General features: G+C 36.7%; 1 protein-coding gene across 1 annotated transcript in view; it reads right to left on the reverse strand.

Annotated features, from left to right (window-relative positions):
• b4galt6 (UDP-Gal:betaGlcNAc beta 1,4- galactosyltransferase, polypeptide 6) overlaps window positions 1-18649 on the reverse strand; it is a 24251-nt gene extending 5602 nt beyond the window's left edge. Inside the window, exons 1-8 of the mRNA XM_077220530.1 lie at window positions 17860-18649; window positions 8004-8120; window positions 7099-7212; window positions 5164-5285; window positions 4958-5074; window positions 4530-4717; window positions 2740-2862; window positions 2436-2537 (exon numbers count right to left, since the gene is read on the reverse strand). Coding sequence (XP_077076645.1) covers window positions 2436-2537; window positions 2740-2862; window positions 4530-4717; window positions 4958-5074; window positions 5164-5285; window positions 7099-7212; window positions 8004-8120; window positions 17860-17974 — 998 coding nt within the window. The 5' untranslated portion in view covers window positions 17975-18649. The remainder of the gene's footprint in view (window positions 1-2435; window positions 2538-2739; window positions 2863-4529; window positions 4718-4957; window positions 5075-5163; window positions 5286-7098; window positions 7213-8003; window positions 8121-17859) is intronic.
• Window positions 18650-21446: the final 2797 nt, after the last annotated feature.

Consider the following 21446-nt stretch of genomic DNA (forward strand, 5'->3'; position numbering starts at 1 on the left):
TCAGAAATTTCTTTCTGTGTCTTACCCTCTTGCTTGAGGGTGTCAATGATGGCCTTCTGGACAGCAGTCAAGTCGGCAGTCTTACCCATGATTGCGGTTTTGAGTAATGAAAAAGGCTGGGAGTTTTTAAAAGCCTCAGGAATCTTTTGCAGGTGTTTAGAGTTAATTAGTTGATTCAGATGATTAGGTTAATAGCTCGTTTAGAGACCCTTTTCATGATATGCACATTTGAGGAATTTTGGGTTTTCATGAGCTGTATGCCAAAATCATCAGTATTAAAACAATAATGGCTCGTTTCCACTGAGCAGTACGGTACGGTACAGTACGGTTCGGGTCGGGTCGGGTCAGTAAACCATGATCCGGCTAGCTTTCCACCGCCAACAGTACCCTACTTGATAGGCGTGGTGTTTGCAGGAAAGAAGCGATCAACGTCATTTTCGCGCGGAGAAGAAAGCGACAAAGTAAACACTAATGGATGGCATACAGCAGATCTTGTCCTTGCTTCTCGGCATGTTTGTCACAAGACAAGCGCCGACATTAGGCATTTCTCAATAACAAGCACGCAAAGTTCTCAGCAGAATGACTCCCGAGGACGCGAGTCCGGTAATTCTCCAAATGGAACAGCGCGTTCTTGAAAGCGTCACTCAGCTCGCTCTGCATGTACATTTTAGGCAACAATAAAACGAAATATATTATAAAACGCCACTCTGTCCCTTTTCGTTTTCATTTAAATACATTTTAAACATTATAGGCACACAAATGTGGTTCAGGCAATGTATAGACCTGATTATATTATTTACTGCATGTTTAACGTTAGCCTATTTATAACAAAACGAAATATAAAACACAACCCTGCATCTTTTCGTTTAAATTTTAAAAATATTAAACATATTCCTGGCAATATTTGCATTTGTACAAATGTTGCAATAAACAACATTACAGTGATAATCTTGTAATAAAATAAAAAATGACAAAACTCAACCCAGTTAAATTTCAGTTTTAGCAATAATAGCCATTATAAAAGTATAAGTAAAAGGTAACGTTACAAGAAGCTATACAATAAGAGATAAAGCAAAAAATTCAGTAAAATATACAAATTCAGCGCTGGTCTAACATTAACGTTACAACGGAAAAGTTAAATAGCCTAAATATATGAAACTTCACTTAACCCTCAGCCAAAACGATTGGCCAGGGAACGAATTATCGATTCACGAGACCAAAGATCACCCGTTAAATTTACACAAGACGAATTACCACTACAGAGTCAGCGGCAAACGTCAGAACGACTAGCCGAGGAAAGGCTGTTCCAGGCGGGGAACATGAGCGCCGAGCGCCCGGTGATCGCCTGGAATGGATCAAATTATCATAAAACATTATAAATAAACCACAGATTTGAGCTTTAAACAACTACATTCTCGTCTGAAAAACTCTTAAAACTACATTTCGTGAAAGAATAACCATACTATTATATTCCAACTGTATATTAAAAAAATGGTGCTGCTTTTGTTGTCATTCCCCTTGTAGCTCGCGCAAGTGACGATACTCTGTCAACCAATCAGCGTTCTGCAGTGAGTCTAGCTCCACCCTTTAGTACCGTTCCACTGTGCTAGGTACCCCAACGGAAGGGTACCCAAAAAGTGGTACGGTACGGTTCGGCTTTTTGGTACCATTCACAACTTTTGACAGTGGAAACGCAAATAATTGCGTACCGTACCGAACTGTACCATACCGCTCAGTGGAAACGAGCCATAAAAGACCTGAAATATTTCAGTTGGTGTGCAATGAATCTAAAATATATGAAAGTTTAATTTTTATCATTACATTATGGAAAATAATGAACTGTCACAATATGCTAATTTTTTGAGAAGGACCTGTACTTTATTTATAAAGTGCAGTGTTATTTTACATTTAATTACAGTTTCTGTACCTGAAAATCTTAAAACGCTTATCTCAGTCGTATCTTTATTCAGTTGTATTTATTTGTGCGATTGCTAAATTTTTTATTTTGTTCTTTTTAATTACTAACCCTACTTGTCTTTAATAATGCTTGCAACTTATTTTAGTTAGGCTAGTTGTTTTTGCTATGGTATTTTTAAACCATAGACAAACGTTCCATGTTTAAGTGTTCTTTAGCCTGTTGATTTCCGTTCATGGTATTCAGCTACAATAAAATGTTTTGCAATAAGACTTAGAATAAATGTGAATGATATCTAAAGTTTATTTTACCTTATTGGAATCGAAATTAGGAATCAGAACCGATAAGAATAATCAGAATAGTTCAAATTCAAACGATACCCAACCCTAGTCTACACAGAACCCTTTTATATGGTTGTATATGAGGGGCTCTGTAGTGCACCCCTTTACACCTACAGTAACTAGAGTATTGTTTACGAGTGAGTGCGTGAGTGAGTGAGTGTGTGAGAGTGAGAACTGACCTCCCCAGAAACTGCACTTCTCCTCGGTGGTGATGGGGAATAGATTTGTATTTGCCAATATCGCCTTCTGGCCTGGTCACATTGAAACCTGCGTAATGAACCCTGAGAACAAGAAACCCACCCACACACGTTTCTGTAACATATACATTTAATTCTTTATGATAACATAACACATACTTTAGTCACACAAAGCAATATGGTGAAGCAACAAATTTTTGTTACACAAAAGTAACTGGATAGTTATAAACTGTGTGTTATACTGCTCTTAGAAATATGCACATATATCTAATTAAACATAACTGACCTGTTCCAGAGGTCATCATCCTCTCCGCCCCAGCCCCAGAACGCATTGGGAAAGCCATTGATCTTGAGAAATTGTTCGACAGTAAGTCCACTTACTCCACCGAAAAACTCATTGTAGGGAAGACTGAAAACACACACACACACACACTTCAACACTCAGTAAACTAAAGTACAACTATGCAATCACTTGTTAAAAAAATAAAAAATCTAAGAATTTACTTAAACAAGAAAAGGAGCGGGGAAAAAAATAAAAATAAGAAACGGAAACCTTACCATCAGGAATCACTTGAAAGCAATAGGCAACAAAAAACAAGCCTTTTAATAGCACAGACTATCATGCTACTTCACACGGTGATGAGGAGATACAGCACACTTCCTAACAATCTCCACACAAAACATTTTGGTTTCAACCAGAATACGTTCACATGAACAACCATCCTTAAAACTCAACCAAAGCAAAGCTGAACCACAGGGTCTAAAATCAGTCCTTGGTCACATGCAAAATAAGGGTAAATTCTCCAATTACCCCAAATACTTTTGAGAGACAATTAGAGCTGCGTTTACACCTCATTACACAAATGACAATCTGTACAGCAAAGATTCCTAAAATCATCACGTCCCAAAAGCATTTCAGTCTTATATTACATCAAAGTTCTATGAACTGCTGTGAAAATGCAATAATATGAGGATGAAGTGCTGCAGCCCTGCATTTATTTGACCAAAAATGTGAGCTGGTCTTTTATAACAGGATACACATATAGAAACAATACAGCAGGAAGGGAATTTAAGGGTTTTCAGGCCCTTAATATCTACATGACACAGGTTTCCTGAAACCCATGAAAATTATTTGGACAGACATGGATCAGATGAATGAGGAAAAATGGAAATGTTTCAACATTTCTTAGAAATATAAAATAGAAACAAAGAAAAAGACTCTAAACCATGGCATGAAAGAATGGAGAAAATAATGTTTACACAAGATTAATGACACATTATTTAGGAAACACAATAGCCAAATAAAATGCAATGCAAATACACCCTGAATATGGATTAGTCCAAATATAGCGTGAATTTGATGACCTCACATTTTCTATCAAATTAAAGCTGAATTACAAATGCTAATGTTGAGGAAATCACAAATGTTTTCTTCATCTAGTTTTGTCTTAACTAAGACAATTAGATTTGCAAGTAAAAAGGCAGTTTGCACGTTCACATCGCATGATCAAGTAAGTGGCACAGCAAAATACGGCAAATCTAAAGAGGCAACAAATCACAAAAAGACACTGATGTTAATAGTGAGAAACTATATTATTTTCACACATTATTTTGTGGCATTCAAGATTAAGCTTTGAACATTCTTGACTAGGTTTTTGAAAAGGTCCTGTTTTTGGTTACACAAAATAAAAATCTTTTTTTTTTTTTTTTTTTTTTTTCTCAGTGAAAAAGCTAATTTTAGATCTTAATCAGAAAGATAAAACCAAAAAAACACAACCAACTAACTGAACAAATCTCTTAAAATCTGCAAGGGTCTATAGGCAGTGGATAACATCACAATAGTTTATACACACACACTTAAACACGACAATGTGTGCTCTAAAACACTAGAATTGTCTAAAATACGCACTTTGAAAACAAACTGAACTCAACTTATCTGCATTTAAAACCTAGAAGTTCAAGAGCCGGGCAAGAAAGAAAATAAACGTTAAACAACCAGAAAAAAGCAGAAAGAGGAGGGTAAAAGTAATGAAAAGAGAGAATAACTAAAGTAATCCTTTCAGACGGATCACTCACATGTACATGTACTTGTCGAGCTTGGCGGCGAAGTGACGAGGCATCTGACCACAGCCGTAGTAATTACGGTCGTTTTCTGGGATGTGATCGACGTCATGAAACACCACACAGTCCCAGTCCAGGTCTTTCATGGCCTCTTTAAAGCCCACGTTAAACAGCATGGCACGGTTAAACGGCTGAGTACCCGCCTGAAAGCACATAAATGCATGACTAAAAAAATGCAGATTAGACTAAAAGACAACCTGAAATCCATCCCATTTACTTTCTCAGTCATTAGTACATTAGTTGTTTCCATAATAAATGGCTCTCTCCACATGTTTTTTTTTTATGTTGTCTTATTGCATGTTATTTTTGTTGATGAGCTCACCAGGAAAAATTCCAGACAAATATGCAATGGCAATAAAGTTTTGAAGTATTAGAGCACATACCTGTTCAATGACATAAAAGGCAAACTGCAAGCGTTGGCGTTGGAGCATAGGGGCGAGATGCTGAAAGAGGATGGGAAGATGCTCATGTCGATTCCTAAAAGGGATTAGTATGGCCACCTGAGAGAAAGGATAAGAGAAAGACACAAAAGGTCATGCTGATGTCCTGATGATCTTTTTTAAATGATGTAACAACAACAGTGACACACCTTCCAGCGTGGTTTGCAATCTTTGGGCTTCCAGTGGCCTCCAAATTGAATGTCCAGACGTTTGAGCCTCACTTCAATCTCCTCCACAGGAACCTCCGTCATGTTGACTTCCATCTGACCCTCTGCAAGGAAATACAGCAGCAAGCAAATAAGAAAACGAGATTTTTGAGAATAAAATATCTGCATTAGAAGTGTGTGAACACTAGGGGTATGACGAGATTTCGTGCCACGAGATCTCGCAAGTCTAAAATGTGACGAAATTTCTCGTCCGGTGAAAAGCTGTCTAAAAGCTGCCGAAATAGCCACGACTGAGACTGAGGGTGAAATTAGCATAGAATATGCCACCAGTACATTCACATTACATTATGGTGCCTACCGTGAAACCGCCTCCACTGTCGTTTTGCTGCTTTTATAAAAATAAAACCATTGTAAACTGTTGTAAACATCTGCTTATCCAGCACGAGTTGTAGTCGCACACAGTGCAGCACGAATCAGTCCATTGATCGTGTGTGAAGATGGCGGAGGATTCGTTGTGCAACAGAGCCTAAGCGTCAGATAAATGTCTTATCTTGTAGAATATGAGTTCAGCTCCGCTGCTCCCTATACACAGAGTATCTGCGATCGCAGATCCAAAAGTAAAACGCGAGCTCCCAGATGCTTGCAAATTAGGCTGCATACAATAGCCTGTCTCCCAAAATCAAACCTATCTCTGGACAGTGTAGTTTTGGCTCTGGTCTCTGTTTTGGTCTCGGTTTGCACTTTGAATATTAAGAGAGTACTTTGATTATGGTTGCACTTGCACTTATTGTTTACAGTTAATAAGACTAAGAAAAAACTGTTGTTTATATTTGTTATTTCTGTTCAATGTTCAATTTGTGGAAAGGAGTAGTCAATTTGTCAAAGTAGAATTTAAATTACATTCATTACAAGATTATCAGTTAAAACATTTCAAAATGCACCTGCAGACTATTTTTCCAGTGATGAGTGAGGATTTCTATAAAATGTTGTGTAAAAATGTTGTCTCGTTCTCGTGAACCCAATCTCGTGTCTCATGAGATAAGTGTCTCGTCACACCCCTAGTGAATACCATTAAAAGCTTCTGATAGCCAATTTGATGATTGTTACTCACAGAGAGACGAATGAGATACAGAGTGTACAATTGGGATATCTAGATTAAGAAGCTAACTGGCTGGAAAGCATTTTAGAGAGGCAACAGTCACACTCCTCAAGGCTGTTTTAAGGTGCCTTTATGATGCATTAATTTGGCCAAAAGTAAAAGGAGCACCACATGTATCCCTCACAGAGAAGGCAACCTCATAAAGAACTGCAATAAAGTTTAGCTAAAAAAATTTAAATAAATAAAAAAATCCAAGAATGATCGCAGCAAGAAAAATGTCAATACTGAAAAGTAAGGCAAAGGCTGTATCCAAAATCACATACTTTCCCAGAGTAGATACTTAATTTGAATAAGTAATTACTTCATGACTGCTAAAAAAGTATGTTACATTATATAGTATGAATGTAATCCGGAGGTACCACACCATGTTGTTAATGTTATGTGACTTACAGCATCAGTTGAGTTGCTTTACTACCATTCACAAATCCTCTAACTTGGCCTGATGGTATAGTAAAGTGTCCATTGGATGTGCACATCACAATATAGCCAGAAATATTTTATTATCCATGTACTTTTTGCCAACTGTTGCCAATACGGGCATATTAATCTCTTCACAAACTGTTTTTCCATCCACTACATGGGCGATTTCAGCTGCAGCCCAAAAAGTCAGCCTAATTAGAGCAAATAAGATTAGCCTATGTGCACTTTCAAGAGTATTTGTATACTTATTTGAGTATCGCATATTTGGCTTAGTAACATCTAACACATAACTATTCAAATAATTTGAGTCAAGTAGACAAATTAATTGTTGAACTTACTCATAGAAGGTAACCGTTCAGGACAGGGCAGGTTCTGAGCATATGTGAAGTTCTCAGGGAGATATGTGGTTGGCTGAGCGATATACTCACTAGAATTATTTCCATCAGGATAATCTGTTAAAACAAAGATAGACGGACACATATTAAAGTTAATGTGAATTGCCGTTCCAATTTTATTTCCATAATGTGAATTATTCATGAGTGAAAAGGTATTCAACGAGAAAAAAAATATGCAGCGGCACTTGGTTTTATCCATTGGGAATTGATTGGACAGTGAAAAGAATTGAGCCAGACTGAATGAGTGTCAAAATAGCTCTTTGGCTGTTGGTTAAGATCATTCAACAGCCTATACTGTCTATGACACCAGAGAATTTGTGTTTCAGAAGGCGACCAAGTTTTTACATTCTGACTTCTGAGATTACAAATACTTTTTTTTTTGCCGTGGAACAACATAATGAATAGTTCAAAGTGAGACCAGGAACATTCATTAAGTGAGGAAATAAGGTCAAATTGATTCATGTTGACCTTGAATCAGAGGAACAGTATCTACTTATCCGAAAGTGTACTACCCTTGTCAATGTTCCGCTCCAGCTTGTGGACAGTCTGTGTGATGTAAATTTCATCGTCAGTGCAGTTCTCTGATGTCCATAATTTTTTTTATGCACACGGACAACAACAATACACAAGCAAGTCATTTGAGCACTTAAAAACAAATGTCCAGGATGTAGTACGAACTCACTGAACACATCCATCCGCATTCACGGTCAATGGAGTATATTTTGAAAAACTTGCATACTCAACAAAGCAAAACACGGAACAGTACACCTGGGCCTTTGCAATAGGGTTCAGTTCAAAGATCAGCCTGGTCAATGTTATTATGAAGAGATGTTGTCGTCGACTCTTACCTGTGCCGTTGAGAGTACTGTTCTTATTGGTGTATAGCCTGATCATGTGACCAATGGTCCGCACATTGTCTCGTAACATGATACCCTGAGCCTGTACCATGAAGAAATATGTGTTGACTGAAACAGAGAAAGAGTGAGAGCGTTTAAAGCATTTCCCAAATGATGTAAAGAGGAAACAGTGTTCATTACAGTGTGTGTTAACAGTGCAATGACCAAGTACCTCAGGGCTGTTGAATCACAAAAATATGTCATAACAGAAATGTGCAAATGTCCATATTGTAAAACATGTGTAACTGGACAGCAAAACTGATAGCTTTTTTCCCCTCTTCCTCGCACTGAGAAGCTCTTAAGAGAGGCATTATTAGAAAATTGCAAATGCTAAAACTATAAGCACTAAGCAGCAATCATTGTAAGCATCAATGGCTGTCTGTCTGTGGTTTAGCCTCAGCTCTTGTCAGTGTAATGTAGTTTTATTTTAGTTTAACTGCTACAGTAAGATTATAACAGCATTCCTGAGCCAAACATTTTAGAGTCCATATATGAGAAGAAATTAACCGGGATAAGCAGATTGTCAACCATTACGCATCAAATGTAGGTCTGAAAGGAAGTCTGAACTGAGATTCACATCCTGCTATGGGACAAACTAACAACAAAAGTTTGGGGTCATATTATTTTTCCAGGATTCTTTGATGAATAGAAAGTTTTCTCTATCAGATTTCACAAAACTGTTTCCAACATTGATAGTAACAATAAATGCTCCTTTAGCATCAAATCAGCATATAAGAATGATTTATGAAGGAACTTGTGACTGAAGGCAGGAGAAATTATTCAGCTTTGCCATCAGAAATTAATTACATTTTAAAATATAAAAACAGTTATTGGGTCATTCGGTGTCAAATCAATCAAATTTCAGAAACTTCCCCAGCTTTTGTTAATCCTTTTTTAAGAAGAAAGGCAAACATAAATAGTATTGAAAGCCAAAATTTGCAAAATTTTACTATTTTTACCTGAGATTTGGAGCCAAATTACAGGGGAGTAAAAATGACTTTAGAAAGATGACCTCATCATTATTTTATTTTTACACAGAGATGATATAGGCTATGCCAACGGTGACGGTTCTAAAATAAGAAAAAAGCATTTTTTTTTTTTTTTTTGCCCAAAGTTGATTCTGGCTATTACGGAGCCCCTAAAGGGACGTGGTGGTGGAAAAAAATGTAGGATGGGAGATTTTTTTTTTTTAATCTTTTGCGTTCCCTCACAAAACTTTTGCGTTCCCCCGAGAAACTTTGCGTTCCATCCCAAAGATCTTTGCGTTCACACGCAAAAGTTTTGCGTTCCCTCGCAAACCCTGTTGTGAGCTCGGACAGACACTTCCTGTTTAATGTCCCGCTGGCAGTGCTTCAAAGCTCCGTACGTTAATGGAGCGTTTCATAGTGTTTGAACTTGGACTCAAATATAAAGAAATGCGGTCAGTGCTTAACTAAAGGAGTTCAGTGAAGCTGGCAATATTCAAATAGGCTAATCGAACTTCCCGGATCAATATTCTTGAGCTAAACGTTGTTAAAACACAAACGGCACCTATTTACAATCACAGTAACCTAGACAACGGGCTAATTCTCCTCATAATATAAATGTATCTCTTAACAGCCGATTAAGAGACAAGTCCAGATAAGGGGCCATCTGCAAAGTGCAAATCCCCAAACCCTTCTGCACATTTAATATCATTAAACATTCTATAGTTTCACCATGACACTACTGTGGCCAAATTCAGTTCACACATCACCGCTCTCCTGCTGGTTATACTACAATACTTAGTTTGTTTAAAATAACATAATTGTTATGATTTTTTATGAAATAAAATCAATAACTTCACACTGTTATACAGTGTAATGCCATCGAAATTAAGTAAGCAAATATAATGCATAAGCTATGATTGTTACTAGCTGCGCACAGTACCAATATAATTTTGTGTAAATAATAGGCCTACTTATTTTTTATGTGCAATTACTTCCAGTACTAGCTTTCCTGTAGCTCAAACAGTAGAGCGTTGGTGCATGCAATACCAAGGTCATAGGTTCGATTCCCAGGGAAGAGCAAGAACTCATAAGAATGTAAATGTATACCTTTGGATAAAAGAGTTACATTTACAGTTATGCATTTGGAAGGCAAAGGGTTGTATAACCAATATTAGAGCAGTGATGTGTGAACTAAATTTGGTGTGTTACAGTGAAGTTACTGAATATTTTTCATAATATAAAATGTGCAAAAGCAGTGTAGTATGGCCAGTGGGTCACCATTGATGTGTAAGCTGAATTGGGTGGCACTACAGTTTGTAACATTGAAGTTAATGACTATTTTTGTATTTTTGAATATGAGTTGATGCTGTAGTCGTTTTTTGGGTTATATTGCACTTTGCAGATGGTCCCTTGACTTGTCTCTCAGCCGCCTGCACATAAAGATCCATTTAGCCTACATTATAAAGCTGGTTTTGAGGAAAATTGGGTTGTAGCTCGTTGTCTAAGTTACTGTGATTGTAAATAGGTGTCGTTTGTGTTTTAACAACGTTTAGCTCAAGAATATTGATCCGTGAAGTTCCTTGAGTTAAGCACTGACCGCATTTCTTTATATTTGAGTCCAAGTTCAAACACTATAAAAGGCTCCATTTATGCCAGCGGGACATTAAACAGGAAGTGTCTGTCCGAGCTCACAACAGGTTTTGCGTGGGAATGCAAATATCTTTGCGAGGGAACGCAAAGTTTCTCGGGGGAACGCAAAAGTTTTGTGAGGGAACGCAAAAGATTTTTTAAAAAAAATTCTCCCATCCTAATCCTAATTTTTTCCACCACCACGTCCCTTTAGGGGCTCCGTAGGCTATCAACTTTTTTTTTAAAAATTAATAAAAACACTGGTGGGCAAAGTTTTAAAATAATAATAATTATTGCCAACCCCAAACAATATATAAGTTATGATGTATTTTAAAATGCACAAAGCTACACAACTTTGACAAGTGTACTAAAGAGGACCAAAGACGGGCATTAACAACAATACACTACATTTTAGATAGTAATACATCAGTTGACATTTGGATAGTTTGAGATTATCAGTATTGGCCGATAACATGCTGTAGCCCAGCATTTCCCAAACGGGGTGCCGCGGCACCCTGGGGTGCCTTCTGGCGAGAGCAGGGGTGCCGTGTAAAAACTCCATTAAACATTTTTAAATTGCTAAAATGTGTAAAAAAAAATAATAATAAATGTATCATCAATCTCGCATCGTCGGAAGCGTCTAATAACAACAAATAATGCACACAAATTTATAATAAAAAATGCAACTCATAAGTTTTCCGCGTTCGTTGAATTGCGGGGGTTCCTCATGATTTCATTCTCGTGCTTCATTCCCAGCGTCCACACATAAAGCTGCCTCTTTTTCATGGCTTGTTGCGCTTACGGTCAAATACACACGAAACATTGTCACAACATCCGTCTTGCCGCATATTCACAAACACATCGGTTATGTCCGTGCTGCTGTCAACGGTAACGCGTGCGATTAATGTTTTTCAGTTTTACGCGTTAAAAAAGATTTAAACACAATTAACGCAGCATCCGTTTTTTTCTGTCATCCTTTGGCTACCCTTACATTATATAATCACGTTCTTATTCATGCAAATGCTTTTAAACCATGCAACCGCGAAGAACGCGCTGTCTGTGAATGTCCTGCTGACAAAGGACGACGCGCATCGCGTGCCAGAATCGACTTCTCTTTCGTGCTTGAACGAATAATAACACACAGTTATGACAAAATGTCCGTTTTGTTGAGTATCCTCATGAGAGCAGTCTTAAATTAGTTAAAATCTTAAATTAGAGTTGTGAGAAGATGGGACGCGTGTGAGATAAACAAGTGCAGCAGTGACAACAGAATCAAAGAACAGGAAACAGAGAAAATTACTCACTGCTCTTGACTAAAGAACGCTTGTAGCTTTAATAAGGATTCATCTATATTTAATTTATTATTTATGCAGTGAAGACTGTAAAGTGTTTGATAACTTTATTCAATTTCGGTGTATTTCCTGACATCAGTAGCTGTATTGGTATCAGTGATACTGGGCTTCATTCATAAAAAAGATGCCATTAAACAATTATTTAAAATATACTGTCTTTATGTTGTTTATACATTAATTTGGAGATTAACTGTGAAATTATTACATTATAAAATATATTAAAAACAAGCTATTTTGTGCAATTATAACTAAATTATCCCAATATAAAAACACAAATAGGCCTACACTGAGTGAGCAAACATTTAGGTGAGATTTGCAATGGTAATTGAGCAATGTTTTGCTGAATTATGAATAAAAGCCTTAATTAAATATGTCATCATGTAAAGTCATATCTGCAGAAGAAATTAATGATTTCCTAGACTTTAAATGGATGGACAAAAAAATTGATAATATTAAAAAATATCTATATGACAGTAGGCCTATATAGGGCAGTTATTCCCTGTGGTATTGAAAATCAATACATTTCAAGGTATAGTATCAAAGTAGTATCGTGACAACACTAGTGTAGGGTGCCACAATTTTTTTTAAATTTTCAAAGGGTGCCTCGACTGAAAAAAGTTTGGGAAACACTGCTGTAGCCTACTGATTAGGTGTGTAACGATACACAAAATTGACGGTTCGGTTTTCCCACGGTTTTGACGTCTCGGTTCGGTTCGGTTTAGAAAGCTAAAATTGCTTTTTTTTCTTCTTCTTTTTTTTAAACAGTGGTTTAATGAAAAAATTGTCTTTGTCTTTAAATTAATTCAATTACAATTAAACGTTTCACAAGGATTAAAAAAAAAATCTGCTAAATCTGTAAACTATATAGGGAGCCGCACATTACTATAACATTAAAGGTTGTAGCCTAGACTTTTAACCTAAATTCAGATGCTATTTATTTTTTAGATATAATAATCAACACACAACACATTTTATGAAAACATGTAAACTGAACATAAGGCAGTTTTTGCATTAACTTGTGTTTTTACTCTAATTTGTTATTGAAATATAATACTTTACACAGTTGTCATTTTCATGAAAGATATTTTAAACATACATTAAATAATCAAGATAACATTAACAGGTTAAGTAAAATATAATATATAGGATAACATGGTGCATTTATTTAGTGCAAGAGTTCATTTATAGGAACCAAAGTTGTGGACACTGAATCACTTGCCTGTTGAGGTAAATATAATGCTAGTGACAAGCTATGTTGTTTTATTGACGTCTTTACGCTGCTGAAACACTGATTGAGCGATTACACGAGTTATGATGCCTTTCAGTAAGTATACTGCATCTTTCAACATACCTTCTGGTGTCCATTCTGTAACTGAGGAAGAGATGATCGCGTTTACCCGCGCGCCGCTTTGAAATGAGGAGCTTAGTAGGCCTACAGCGATCTGTCACGCCACAGCAAAGAGCGCCAAAATGCCATTTATTGTTTGAATTTCGTGATCAAATAGACAGAATTTGAAAGATTACACCTTGCTTATTATCGAAAGTAACAAAACACGGAGCTTGTTATTTGGTGTTAATGGTGGTTAGGCTACAAAACTGAATTCGTTGTGTACTGTACACAGAAGACATGAGGTCCATTGAGCCGGGCTGGGCGGGGCAGCAGGGGGCGGGGGGAGGGGCGTGTTCAGTACGCAATGGGAGTATCGCGGTTTTTCGGTTCGGTTCGAATATCGTTACACCCCTACTACTGATTAACAAAAATCATGCAAGTGAAAATATCATGTTCTCTCTTTAGTTAATTTTGCTGAAATAGTGTAAAATAAAATAAAATTAATTTCATTAAAATGGTTCATCTATCACATAAAAACTGTAGGCTATTTCATATTTACATGAAATTATATATTTAATTAATGTTGAAAGTGGTCAAAAGTATAACACCCAAACACCAAAGCCATTTTTTCTTGTTTACCATTTAGCCTAACTTCTATACGATTTATGTATGGACCTCATTTGCAGGGGAATCCTCACCTTGTAAACAAAAAGGCTCCATTTCACTATGGGTGTAGTCAGAAGAAAAAGTATTTTATGTGTAAATTATAACTGGTTGTCCACATAAATAGGAAGTGTCTAGACATCAGATTGGCATAATGCAAAACCTATATTGTCCATTGTATTCCAAATAATTTCTTTTTGCTGTAGTATAGTCATGAAATGAAACCAACTGCATATTTGGCAGTCAGATTTAGCTTTGCTGTATGGAAACTGCACTGCAGCAAGTAGATTACCAACGCTGATACAAATCTTCAAGCCAGAATATAAACAGCAGCCATTAATGGTACAAAAAAATTAACTCCAAGCCAAGGGACAAAAAAGAAAGAAGACATTGGTTCTTCCTAACCACCCAGAGCTCTTCATATATTAGACACAGTCCAGTGGACACTGGTCAAACAACAGTGAGGAAAACATTACCTTTCTTGGGCACTGATTATACAAACACAGCAAGAGCTATTAAACAGGATTTGGTAGTGTGTTGCTGGTGTAGTGCATGTGTTGGAGGGTTGCCTGGAGTTTTAGAGTAAGATTTTGTACAGACACTGAAAAAAGAACTGCAGGCTAGGCCTAACTGTTATTCAAGGCTGTTAAATTCGTTCTTTCTTTGAAATTCTAACAGGACAACAACAGTCTGGCTGATGTTAAATATTACAGCTAGTTAACAGCAACACAAAATGTGTGAAGACATTCAGTTAAGCAAGTCGAGACAAACTGCAAACGATTTAAGACACACTTGTGCGAGCATCCCAATACAGCTACAGTGTAAAGAGAGAACATTATTACTAGTGTTTCTTAACACGCGTTGTAGGCTAGTAATGACAAATCACATGTATCACATGCTAAAGCACATGTAAAGTCTACTTGATTCTAATTTTAACTGTTACATTTATAGTTAACATTGTAAATGTAATAAATTGCTATTTTACCACTGCTAATTACGAATAGATTTAAATAGCCTACACAACAAGAAGTTTAAATAGAAATGACATTAAAGATTACTATAAATACGTGTCAGTATATTTGGCACTTCAACCATTTCAAAGACGATAGAAGTAGGCCTAAATTAAATTACATAGTTTTAGGGCTGCAACAACTAATCGATAAAATCGATTATAATCGATTATGAAAATCGTTGTCAACGAATGTCATTATCGATTAGTTGGTCTGCTTACGTCACGGGGAGCGTTTACTGGTACGCACACACACGCAAGGTCTCTCTCCCTCAGGCGCTCTGCCGAGCGCGCGCGCTACACGGTTTGGAGCAGTCTCTTCGGTCTCGCATGCGCGCTCTTGCTTGCGCGCTCTAGATTTCGGGAGTTTGAACTAATTCGCGGGCATCAGGGAGCCGCAATCAATATGCGGGAGACTCCCGGGACTTCCGGGATGTCTGTATTTTGTCTCGAGCATCAGGTTGCGCAATCAGTTCGCTCGCAACGTAAGTGATGGATTAAAATAGCGCTACCGCAGAAATAGGTTAAATTAAAACGGTGTTTACAAAGTGAAGCATTAAATACAAAGGCAGTTAATAACAGCAGCAGTGAAATATTGTTTTTTAGTCACTGTACTCAGTGGTTTTCAGCGAATGCTTGTGCACTAATGCATAATTTCTCCTGTCCTTTACTCAAGCCTGTTAGCTTGCTGGGTAACGTTACCTCCATTCCGTTCTCTTTTTATAGCATTTGTCTACTAAGTTTTAATTGTTTTTCAAACGCGATCTACTGGGGCTCTACATTCACACAATTGTTTTCAGTCTTTCTATATTTATTTAATCAATTTATCCTTATATTATATCCTTTTATATATTATATATATAATATATATTATATTCTTTATCCTTATATTCCTTATATATAATTAATTTTAAATAAAAATTAAATGAATTATATATTTTAGATGTTTTTAGTTTGTTTTTAGTTCAGATATTCACATCTGAACAACATGTCTGTGTAAATTTGTTTTAACAAAAACTGTGTTAAAACATAATATGTTGGATATCATTTTTTTAACAATAATCATGTTTGTCAACTTGCCATCAGCAATTATCATTAAAAACAATGCAAATATTGATATTAGTAAAACTCAATGTGTGGCTTTTGCACTTTTTAAAGTACACTTTTACACATAAATACCCTGATTTACGGTTTTATTTAGTTATAATAAAAAAAAAATCTAAGTTAATTTCTATCCGATTAATCGAAAAAATAATCGTCCGATTAATCGATATCAAAATAATCGTTAGTTGCAGCCCTACATAGTTTACATACATTACAAGATGTACTCAAGTGCTGCTACTTAGGTCAGTTCACTTCAACCCCAAAATGAAAATTATACCATAATTGACTCACCCTCAAGCTATCCTAGGTATGACTTTCTTTTTCCAGGCAAACAAAATTAAATTATTAAATTAGTTTTATTAAAAAGAATATCCTGGCTCTTCCAAACTTTTTTAATGGGAGTGAATGGTACCTATGGCCCAAAAAAAGCACATCCATCCATCCATCATAAAAGTAATCCATATGACTCCAGGGTGTTAATAAATGCCTTCAAGTGAAGTGATGTGTTTTTTTAAGAAAAATATTCAGATTTATAACTTTATACTATAATCACTGGCTTCCAGTAACGTCCGTACGCAAGTCTAGTTCCAGCTGAAGAGTAACCTCTGACCCGACTCATGACTTAGATGTAGGAGTAGCGCAAGCTAAGGTGAGAGTAAATGCCTCTCTCGGTGTTCAAACAAACCAGGCTCGGCAACAAACTCAAGCTCCTCTGACATTTCTCTTTAAAAAAATTCTAATTTTAGGCTTCTAATTCGTTACCGGTGTTTTGTTTTGCTTTGCGCTTCCACGTTCGTCAATAAGTCATGCGTCAGGTGAGAGGTCACTCTTCTGCCGGAACTTGACTTGCGTACGGCCGTTACCAGAAGGCAATGATTATAGTTTATAATGTTATAATTATGGATATTTGTCTTACAAAATCACATCGCATCGCTTCAGAGGGCCAACCCCCTGGAGACTTATGGATTACTTTTATGATGGATGGATGTGCATTTTTGGGCTTAAAAATCTAAGTTACCATTCACTCCCATTATAAGTTTGGAAGAGCCAGAATATTTTTTTAATATAACTCTGATTGTGTTTGGCTGAAAGAACAAAGTCATATAGGCTACACCTAGGATGGGTTGAGGGTGAGTAAATTAAAGGATAATTTTAATTTTTGGGGGGTGAACTATTTTTCATATCCATTTAAACTATAAAAATATAAGTCATTTAATTGTAAACATCATAATAGCTAACCTACCAACCGAATTAGGGGAAGGAATCTACCTCCATGTTAGAACTAGGACACCATTGATAGTTTTAAAATGCATTAGGTATAATAAAAAAATTTTCCAACTGGTGGATAAGGCTCAATGACAAATTAACCTTCCATAGTCATGTGGTTTATGATATAAGCAGGTCCAACAAGAGGCATTTGAGCTTTACATAAACACATTAACAGCTCATTATTCAATATATCAATGGAACATAAACTGAAAGTCAAATCTGAATTTAATGTGCTCGCATATCTAACACGGTCTCCGTCTCAAAACCTACTGAGCCGCCTAACTGGATGGCATTGTTGCCATTTCTGAGCATCACAGCAATAGCAATTCAATGGCTGTTTAGTTAGCTCACTGGGTTTTAAACAGCCTGTCACTAGTGCTTGTTTGGGAGGTGGGAGGGGTATCTGGAGTCAGTGATGTATGAAACACGATTAAAACATGTAATCACATCACTCGTGATGCTGGGAGTTATCAGACTGACTCACCTATTCCAGGGGCCGCATAAATAAAATACAGGCAGGTCGTGGACATGGAGAAGAAAAAGAAGAAGGCCATTAAGGAGCGGTTGGACAACCGCATCAGCCGCCTCCACTTCCACATTTTATCCCAGCAACTAGCTATCCGTCACTCCCATAAAAACACAGAACGGAGAAAAGAGATGCTGTTTGGTGGGGTGAAACGGTCATCCGTGGGAAATGGGGAGCTAAATCAGGGTGCTGGTAAAGTCCGCATCATTTATTCAGTTGGATGCAAGGCCGCAGTGCTCGATCGCTCTCCCAAAAAAAGTCAAGAAAATTCCAGATCAAACAATTAATAAATGATAAAACGTGCTACATCAAACGGCGTCCGGGCTCGGCGTGCGGTCAACGCGATTCATTTTGTTCGGTGCCGCTGCTGATGCTGGTTTAGTGTTGCGGTATGTTAGTGAGCGCAGACACGCCTCGTCGCGTTGATGATGATGATGTTTGGAGATGATGAAGGGAGTGAAAGTGATGATGGTGATGAGGGACCTGCCCTTCCTCTTCCCCCCTCTTCAAAATCCCCCCACGCTCCAGCGATCAGTCCTCCGACACGGCGGCGTGAAAAGGCGATCGACACGCAGAGCAAACCGCGATGAGCCGGATGGGAGAGCCGGGGATGGGAGTGGGAGAGCCGACAGAAACGTGACGACGAGGCTCGACCGGTAATCCTTTGATTTCGGTTCTGCTGTCGGTGCAGGTGCAGACACCGTTTCCGGTAGGCGTGACCTACAAAATGGCTACCAGTGAGAGACTCACGCTTGAGGAATTATTTCAAAATAAAAGTCTTCACGGGCCGTTTGCAGAAAACATCCAACTTCAGTTAAAAAGGCTGATAAAAAATAAAAATACATATATTTAACAAATTTACCATTTCAGCAAAATTACCTATCTTACCACTGACAGCGGTGCTGAAATATTTTAATTCTTAGCAGATTTTAAGCTTTATTTTGATAAAAATGCTTTTGTATTCTTATACACATCTATTTCTATTCAACGTCGCATCTATAATACAGAGAAGAGGGCAAATACTGTGCAAATAAAACACACATTTCTATGGCCACTCATGTTTTCAGCTTGTGAAGAGGCCTACTTATATATTTTTTTTTTTTACACAACTATATGCAGATTTATTTCTGCATTATATGCTAAGACATAGGCCTATACTGCTGAGCAGCCTCTCAAAAAAGACCATTGGACATTTTGTCCCCACAATAAGGGCTTACCCGGACCACACCCACACTCAAACTCAGTAAGGCCACCAAACTCCACACAACTGCTTTGTGATTCATTGCCTCAGTTTGTTTGATTTATTTCATCATATTTTTCAAGTGTTTAAAATTAAAACAACACAAGGACAGTTTCAGTTCTGAGTTTAGTTAGTAGCTACATGGGCCATTCTACAGAATTGGTGCAAACTGCTTTCCCACAACCAAAAAACACATTAAAAGAGCATTTAAGTATTCAAATCTTAGATGTTTACAAAGTTCATTGAATCCCACAATAATATTAAAAATACTAGCTTATGTATAATATATATATATATATATATATATATATATATATATATATATATATATATATATATATCATAACTTATTGGGTTCTTTCAATAGGGAGGTGGCTGTCCCTAATCATAATCCCTAAATTTCAACATTTAGAAATGAAATATAAATAATTTTTGCATTTTTTTCTGTTTTTTGTTTGTTTTTTAGTTAAATATATATATATATATATATATATATATTCTTTTTAAATCATGAAACTTTATGTAAAAAATGTGTCCCGCATTTTCATCTCACTACCAAAACAGTGTGTTTTATTTAGTCCATTGGCTGAGACTGATTTTAAGCACACCCAACATTTTTGATCAGGAAATATCAACGCTATCTCACGACCAATTCGTACGAATTTGTACGAGTGATTAAAAAGTGGCTAATTCGTATGAATTCGTACGACCTCACTCGTACGAATTTGTACGATTTGTCTGAACCCACGTGATGGGTATGTTTAGGGGCAGGGTCAGGGGTAGGTCATTCGTTCAAATTCATACGAATTGAGCAACTCATAAAATATGTACGATTTAGCAAAAATCGTACTAATTCGTACGAGTGAGGTCGTATGAATTCGTATGAATTAGCCACCTCGTAAAATTTGTACGAATTGCCGTGAGATCGGGCTGGAAATATTCCTGTGTTCCTCTCTCTCATAGCCTCTCTTTCATACATAGATAGATAGGTAGGTAGACTACCATAATTTTAATTAAAGAGTAAATGTGTTAAAAAAAAGAAAATCTTTGTGTAACTTTAAGGAATGTCCCTACCAAACACCTTTTTTCTCCAAAAAGGAGGAAACTTTTTTGGGTGTTATTCCATAAAATGTAGTTGTTATGTGTATAGGCTACAACTGTTCAGTAACCATGTAGACTACTGATTAGCATCTTTGGGCTAGGCTTGAAAGTATCTAAAATTGTCAGTCACACACAACAAGCATATATAAACTCTAGTCTTCACTCTTCAGGCATTTATACAGGACAGAACCAAAGAAGACAATCTGGGTTACCGGAATGGGTTATGTTGGCATCCGTCTTCATTTGCAAACCTTGAGACTTAAAGGTGCAGGCGAATTAGATTTAAGGGTCCCAAAGGGAACCATGTGAGGACGGAACTTATTTGGGGACTGGTGGGGGTTATCAAACACCTTGATTTACAAGAGGGGGACGGGGTGGTTATTTTCTCAATCAAATTAGCTTTATGGTTTATAGCAACCTGTCTTAACAATGCATGTTATTCACTGTATACACCTGCAATAAACCTTATAAAGAGCAAAAATGAAATAAAACTATATGCCAAAACATTGTAAAGAACATTAATATTCAATAACTTAAACTGTAACCTTGTGTTGTTGTCTTGATTTAAACACCAATCAATGAAGAATCACGCAGCAGTTGTGTGGAAAGAAGAAATAAATAAATCTGCTTCGAAAGTATTCGAAAAAATCGAAGTATTAAAAAACTGAAAAATACAGTCGAGTTTCCATTTAAAGGTCATGTTTCATATGCACAGTATTTGCCCTGTTCTCTGTGTTTCATAGTATTATATGTAACTCACTGATGGTGGTGGTTAAGTACCTGTTCTGCATAAACAGATACTGTAGTTTCCTCGTTCTCTTGAGTGAAAGACTTATTTGAGTTGAATATAGTTGAATTTTCTAACAATTTACTAGGCCTCTAAAGTATGGTCTGTCTTACATTTGTAATTTAAAAACTGAATAAGAAACATTTATTTCTGTGTGTTAACTGTTTTTGAGAAAAATCAATATATGACCTACTGTATTTGTCATTACTTAGCCTACTGATGGTGGTGGTTAAGTACCTGTTCTGCATAAACAGATACTGTAGTTTCCTCGTTCTCTTGAGTGAAAGACTTATTTGAGTTGAATATAGTTGAATTTTCTAACAATTTACTAGGCCTCTAAAGTATGGTCTGTCTTACATTTGTAATTTAAAAACTGAATAAGAAACATTTATTTCTGTGTGTTAACTGTTTTTGAGA

Source organism: Siphateles boraxobius, unplaced genomic scaffold (genome assembly GCF_051911475.1).
Source record: "Siphateles boraxobius isolate OS27281-9 unplaced genomic scaffold, OSU_SipBor_1 8, whole genome shotgun sequence".
Classification (NCBI taxonomy): domain Eukaryota; kingdom Metazoa; phylum Chordata; class Actinopteri; order Cypriniformes; family Leuciscidae; genus Siphateles; species Siphateles boraxobius.